General features: G+C 52.6%; 1 protein-coding gene across 3 annotated transcripts in view; it reads right to left on the bottom strand.

Moving 5' to 3' along the window:
- Positions 1–348: 348 nt before the first annotated feature.
- ITPR3 (inositol 1,4,5-trisphosphate receptor type 3) overlaps positions 349–6,701 on the bottom strand; it is an 84,235-nt gene continuing 77,882 nt past the window's right edge. For all 3 annotated transcript variants that reach the window (XM_060189618.1, XM_007527441.3, XM_060189619.1), the window contains exons 52-58: positions 5,869–6,061; positions 5,601–5,705; positions 5,387–5,514; positions 4,295–4,460; positions 3,511–3,671; positions 1,760–1,921; positions 349–1,184 (exon numbers count right to left, since the gene is read on the bottom strand). In XM_060189618.1, coding sequence (XP_060045601.1) covers positions 1,116–1,184; positions 1,760–1,921; positions 3,511–3,671; positions 4,295–4,460; positions 5,387–5,514; positions 5,601–5,705; positions 5,869–6,061 — 984 coding nt within the window. In that variant the 3' untranslated portion in view covers positions 349–1,115. The remainder of the gene's footprint in view (positions 1,185–1,759; positions 1,922–3,510; positions 3,672–4,294; positions 4,461–5,386; positions 5,515–5,600; positions 5,706–5,868; positions 6,062–6,701) is intronic.

Below are 6,701 nucleotides of genomic sequence, written 5' to 3'. Positions count from 1 at the left end.
CAGGCATTCATTCATGTTCCTTACTTGTGCTCTCTTCTTTCAAGAAGAGCTGAAAGTCTAGGGAAGGGGCCAATAGCACCCCTCACTGGGAAGATGTGGAAATGAGTTGTTAACCTCATTTGTACCTAGATTCCTCAACACGTTTTGAAATGTATGCACTATACAGAAATGCGATGGAAGCCCATCATACTCAAATACAGTCTGCCCAAGAATTAAGAAATAAGAGTGTCAACTCAGAGCACCTCCCAAGAGCCAAGTCAAGGCCAGACCAGCAGATAGGGCAGATATGTCTGCCCTCTCCTAGATCACAGTGGTCCCTGCAGTCACTTGGGGGTATAGGAAACAGTATCCCTTTTTAACAGACTAGATTTTTATTGATTTATAGCAATTAACATATTAGTTCTCTGGCCAAAGAATTGTAAAACATAACACCGATAGAAAAAATAAAATAAAACAAGCAGTCAAAAACCAGCTCCTGTAACACACCCCAGCCCTATCACCTGGACATGGGGTTCTTCCCCAGGTGGTCTAGTAAGGGGACAAAGCTGTCCATCCTTGGGTTACTAATCTACCTGGGGCCTAACACAAACAGTGAGGTCTACACACTCACTCTCTTCTGCAGGTCTGAGGCACAGAGGGAGCCATGCAGCCCTGGGCAGGCCAGGCATGGTAATGAATAAGTTAAATAATAAAGCCCTAATATCACTAGCAAGAGCACTGCTACACCTCCTCCAGAGGTAGGCAGCAAACAAACGTAGTGCTTCGGAAAAAGAGGTGGCCCCACTCCTAATCACCCACAAGGAAGAGAACAAAGGAATGTCAGTTACTGCTCTACCAGACAAGGCAGTCCTTTAAAAGGATTTGTGTTCCTCTAAGGCATTAAGGTAAACTGAGTCCCAGTGAGTTTCAGTCTTTTCAGGGCTCTAGGCAGGATAAATAGCTCTGCAGCTCCCTCTCCACACTGACCAAAGCCTGGCTTGGCTTGGTGGGATGTCTGGTGGGACCTGGAAGCTGGGTGGGCTGGCTGGGTCTCCTGAGCTGAGGGGAGGGGCAGTGTCCCCAGTCATAGCCCTCCAGTGGTAAGCTTCCCCCATGGGGGCCTTTGCCAGCTCTCCTCAGCGGCTCATACAGTTCTGAACATCCACAAAGCCCAGGCGTTGTCTGCGTTTCCGCTGCTCCGTCATCTAGAGTTTTAAACAGATATCCACAGGTCAGGTCAGGCCAGCCATGCCCTCTCTCCATAGGCACTGCAGAAAGACTGGCACCCACCCTCCCCAGAATACCCAGCTGCTGTTCAGCAGTGAGGGTGCAGCAAGAATGTCAGCCCCCAAGTCTCATCCTCAATTAGTATGTCACAAACCCATGATTTGATGCAGCTGGGAAACCAACCCACCTAAAAGGGGCTGTTAATTTCATCTAGGCACTGCCAGATGGAGAGGACAGTCAAGGCAGGAGGGGATCTCAAGACGCAGAAGGGTGCCTGAACTTCCCCCTTCAAGGTGTCCTAGCAGGTGCTAGCAGGAAGAGGATTCTTGGGGATGGACTGCCCACCCCACTCTAGCTTTCCAAAAGGGCAGGGGGAGGAAATTTGGAGCCTAATCTGCACCGCCAGAATCCCTAACAAAGGTCTGCAGGAAAGGGGGCCAGGTGGAGGAGCATGGAGGACCAGTACCTCCCCTGACTGACTTCTCAGTGAGCATCTGAGGCAGCCTGAGAGGGAGCCCCAGGGCAGGGGCAACAGCAGGGTCAGGGTGCACACCTGCTCCTTGAGTTCATTGAGCTGAGCAGTGAGGTGGGACACCAGCTTCATGGTGGAGTTGAGCTTGTCCTGAAGAATCCGGATCTCATTCTGCTCCCCCTCCCCCTCATTGCTCACCAGAGACATGGCCCTCATCCGGGGGAACCAGTCCAGGTTCTTGTTCTGAAAGAGATCACCAGTGGAGTGAGTGACCTGGGGCAGGGCCTGAAAAGACCTTGCTTAGGAAAACAGCCATGGGGGGGGGGGGGAGTCTTCTGCCACACCCTTGACAAAAGTACTTCCTGGGATGTGTCATGGGAAAATGTGACTTGACCAGGTCCTCCCCAGACCAGTGAGCTGGCAGTGAACCATCTGCAGGCACTGTGACAGACTGACTTCCGTTAGACGGCCTCCAGTCTCTCACTGGTATCAACACCATCTGTTTACTCTCATAACACCCTTCAGGAGGTAGAGGGAAGGCCTCTGTGCCCAGACCCCAAATCTCCTTCCTTCCTTCCTCGCTGCCCCACCCCAACATGCACACCCCACACCCCAGGAAGACACAAGTCAAAGGGTACACAAGGATGCAGGAGGCTGTGTTGAAGATGGCTGGCATCTGACAAGTGTCTGAGAGGCACAGCCACATTTCCTAGAACAGGGAGGCAGGAGCAGGGAACAGAACAGTTTTCTGTTTCCTAGTCACAAACTGAATTCTCAGACCGACAGATAAACCTGTATTCAAAGGTCAGTTAAAAACACGCGGTCAAAAAAATCAGTACATCTCCCCCCGCACCCCCACCCCATAGGTCTTTCCTTTTAACTGGCAATTTATCTGACCTGTAGTAATTTGGAGCTGCACTGCATTTGATGGAACTGATGGGCTTCCTTTCCCCTAAATGCTACAAGACCTTTTCTCATTCACTGCCCTTGTTACTGAAGAAATTGGACAGATTAAATTGGACTCTTCCAAAGTCTGACAGTTTAAAGTTTTCCCAGGTTCCCTCTCAGCCTGAGACCAAGCAGCCTCCCTCCTCAAGCTAGGAAAAGCTTCCTCAAAATGACTCCTCTATTCTTTTTTTTTTTTTTTTTGCCTCCAGGGTTATTGCCAGGGCTCAGTGCCTGCACCATGAATCCACTGCTCCTGGAGACCATTTCTCCCCCTTTTATTGCCCTTGTTGTTTTATCATTGTTGTGGTTATTATTATTGTTGTTGCTGTCGTTGGATAGGACAGAGAGAAATCGAGAGAGGAGGGGAGACAGAGAGGGGGAGAGAAAGATAGACACCTGCAGACCTGCTTCACCACCTGTGAAGCGACTCCCCTGTAGGTGAGGAGCTGGGGGCTCAAACCGGGATCCTTAACACTGGTCCTTGCGCTTCACACCACATGCTCTTAACCCGCTGCATTACCACCGGACTTCTGGAATTAGAGAATTCTGTGAAAGCTAAGGTCTTCCCCTTCTACTCTTAAACGTCCAGAGATCTGCCCTGTCCCTACACCACCTCAGCATCACACACCAACAGGCCCAGGGACACCATGCACAGTGTCTGAGGCTGACAGGTCTGTTGTGAGCTTTGTCTTGATGTGCAGGTCCATGAGGAAGAGTGAATAGGCCCCTCTGTGGCCCAGGCAGCTGGCTCTTGTATAGCCGAGGGCTGGGTCCAGCTGCTCCTCTGCTCCCTGCTGGCCTTCCACAGGCCTCCACAGCTGTCCCCCACCCCAGGCCTCCCGCAGCAGTGCAGGGAGATATACCCGATCCTGCTGGGCCCACACCTTGATCATTTGAGCCACGTAGCTCTCGGGCCCCGTGTAGTCAGTCTTGTTTTTCACTCGAACCAGGACAATGAAGTACAGGTAGTTCCACATGTTGTGCTCGAACTTGATGTGCTCCTCAAATGACACTGTCTTGTTGTCGAACTTGTCCCTCTCCAGACCTGAGGATATAGAGAGTGAGGGTAACACCATCATGGGGTGCCTGGTGGAGCAGATGCCTGCTCTTGATGCAGAGGGGACATTTGTTCTTGGGCTAAAAGGTCTGATGAGCACATGTGATGGCCCACTGCGGGCTATTTAGGTCACTTCTATTTAAAGCACTAGCTACTTAACTGTGAAGAGCCCGCCCCACCACAGCTGCAGCTAAGAGCTGGCGGGGGGGGGGTACACGCTAGGGTTCCCTAAGCTCAAGCAGTAGGAAAAGTTAGATAAGAGGGTATCTAATATGTGACACCTGCTCCTTAGTCTGCAGTGGCTGATGGGAGGACCAGGACTTCACATCAGGAGTAGGAAATGCCCTGAGCTTGAGGCTTCAGTTTTCTCATTTGTAAACCTAAGTGGGGTTAAAGGGTTGGTTTCTGAGATCCACCCTGCTCCATTTCATTATTCCATGTTCAGGCTGATTCCCCCTAATTTTGAAAGAAGCCAACAGCCATCAAGCCATCAAGCCCCAGGGCCTGCCTCCCTGGTGGCCACAGGAACCCAGAGAAAGTCAGGCTGCAGCTGCCCTTAGCCCAGACCACAGGCCAACCAGACCTACATTCTTGGGGGAGCCAGGCCTCACCACAGATGAAGCATGTTGTCTTCAGAATCTCTTCCTTCTTCTGCTTCTCACTGCGCAGGTCAGCAAAGGTGTCAATGATCACCCCAAAGATGAGGTTCAGCACAATGATGATGACGATGAAGAAGAACAAGAGGTCATAGACCACTCGGGCTGGGAACAGGGACTCCTGCAGTAGCGAAGCACAGAGGCTAGTCCCATTAGCCCCCCAATTTACCCAAAGGAGCACTTGGGTGGGGAATCAGGGTGATGGCACAGGGGACCCAGACCCCAGCTGAAGGAAACGAGTGCCTCTGGGTCCCAAGCCTCATACCATGGAGCAAGAATCCCAAGCAGAAGCCCTAAGTGTGGAATAGAAAAAATGGACTTGAGGCATCAGCTGGCATGGAGCTGTGTTGAAGGGGGTTGGCATGGGAGAGCTAAAGACATGCATCGAGGGCTATGTTTGCTCTGTCTTCTGGTGAGAAGAAAAGCCAATTCTGTACTCCTCTACCCCCCACTGTCCCAGACACTTGGCCTCCTGTGTTCTAGAAGGGGGAGGAAGAGGAGGAGGGAGGAGGAGGAGGAGGGAGGAGGGGGAGGAGGAGGGGGAGGAGGGAGGAGGGGGAGGAGGGGGAAGAGGAAGACAGTTTCTATTCAGGAAGACAGTTTATCACCCGTACAAAGCTGCACACACACTGGCATCCTGGGGACACTGAGCTGCCCAAGCCAAGTCCTAAGGCCTCTTTATGAAGCTGATTCAGTTTCCTCATCCTGCCCTTCTCTACTGTAGGCTGGGCTCTGTCTCACAAATGAAGACATTGTGGCCAGGGACTGCCCAATGTCTGATTCATATCTTCCCTAGACTGGTGGCCATGGCCTCTCCTTAGAGTATCTGCAAGAGTTGGTGGGGGAGCCCACATGGGCGGGCAGGAAGAGCTCACAGACATGCACTGGCAGGATAACGGGAGGACATGACATAGTGGCTGGGGCTCACAGTGCTGAAGACTGAGGGAGGCCAGGCTCCTCTGCCTGCCTATGAGCCAACAGCAGGACTTGCAGTGGCAGACACAGGCAAGGCCCCAGCTGGGTGGACTCAAGGTGGGGGGTGCTTACATCTTTGGAGGGCTTGCGGAGGATGTCACCCACACCACCGCCATTGCGTAACCCGTGGTTCATGACGGTGACAATACACATCAGCAGAGTGTCACAGGCCCGTTCAGTGCTGTCCAGATCCTCGTCCTCTGCAAGTGAAGCATGTACTTGTGTCCAGGCCAGGCCATCTGCCTCTGCGTCCACCCCAATCCAGCTGAATACTGGCTAGCCTCACCTTCCAGGACCTCAGGCACTGAGATCTCTGAGGCACAGTCCACGCCATCCCCACTGCATGTGCCCATGAATGTGGCAGCTCTGTGTGCCATCCCCAGGGGATTGACTGGAGGGCAAATGGGTGAGTCACCAGGAGGCACCTCACACACCCCAGTCTGTCCCCAGCAGGGAGCCAGGTAGGGTAAGCACTTCCAGGTCCTGGTCCTGATGCATATCGCTCAGGCAGGACCTCTCACCCCCAAACCCACCTAAGGAGAGGAGCCCCAAACCTCTGGAGTAGTTGCCAGGCAACCGGTCAACCTCGAGGATGAAGTCATCCTTGAGGAAAAGGAAGCCCACAATGGAGAAGAGGTAGACCAGAATGAGGGCCAGCAAGGCAGTCAGCAGGATGGAGCGGCCATTGCGTGTCACACTCTTGATGACGTTGAACAGCGTCTCCTCACGGTAGATGAGGTCAAATAGCTGTGGGCAGGGAAGGGACCTTGAGGAGCTGAGGACACAGCTGGATGCAAGGGCTGCCAGGTCTCCAATGACTTTCACAGCCTCCTCCAGTGGGGTCCACACAATGGCATGAGTAACCCAGCAGAGGGAGAAAGGAGGCTATGAAGGAGACTCCTGGGAGGAACCTGAGTTCTAAGGCTGAGGAGGGGGTGCAAAGGGCAGGCAACTACCACACATGGAAGGGGAAGGTGACCAACTCATATTTAAAATACGCTTGCCACCGCCAGGAAACATCTGATGTGATTTTTGTGCATTAGCTCATTTTATCCTCACAATCATTTGAGAAGGCAAGTGTTGTTCATGATCAGTTTGACAGTTGAGAAATTGAGGCACAAGGCAGTTAAGAAGTCTGCCCAAGTTACAGAGATAATAGTAACCAGAATGAGAGGCAAGGAAGGATGGTCTGGCTCCAGAGTCCAGGCTTGAGTCACCAGTGCACAGGGGAGATGGGACAGCCAGGCTTCAGGAGTAAAGACCAGGGCCCTGACGGCCAGACTGGGGTCATCCAGAAGGGTCTGGAAACCACTCCTCCCAGCCCAGCATCAAGAGGACTGGATAGAGCAACTGGTGGTGGGATCCACTAGCAACTTGTAATGTGAGC

The sequence above is a fragment of the Erinaceus europaeus genome, chromosome 4 (assembly GCF_950295315.1).
Source record: "Erinaceus europaeus chromosome 4, mEriEur2.1, whole genome shotgun sequence".
In the NCBI taxonomy this organism is placed as follows: Eukaryota; Metazoa; Chordata; class Mammalia; order Eulipotyphla; family Erinaceidae; genus Erinaceus; species Erinaceus europaeus.
This window is presented reverse-complemented; position numbering and strand designations above follow the sequence as displayed.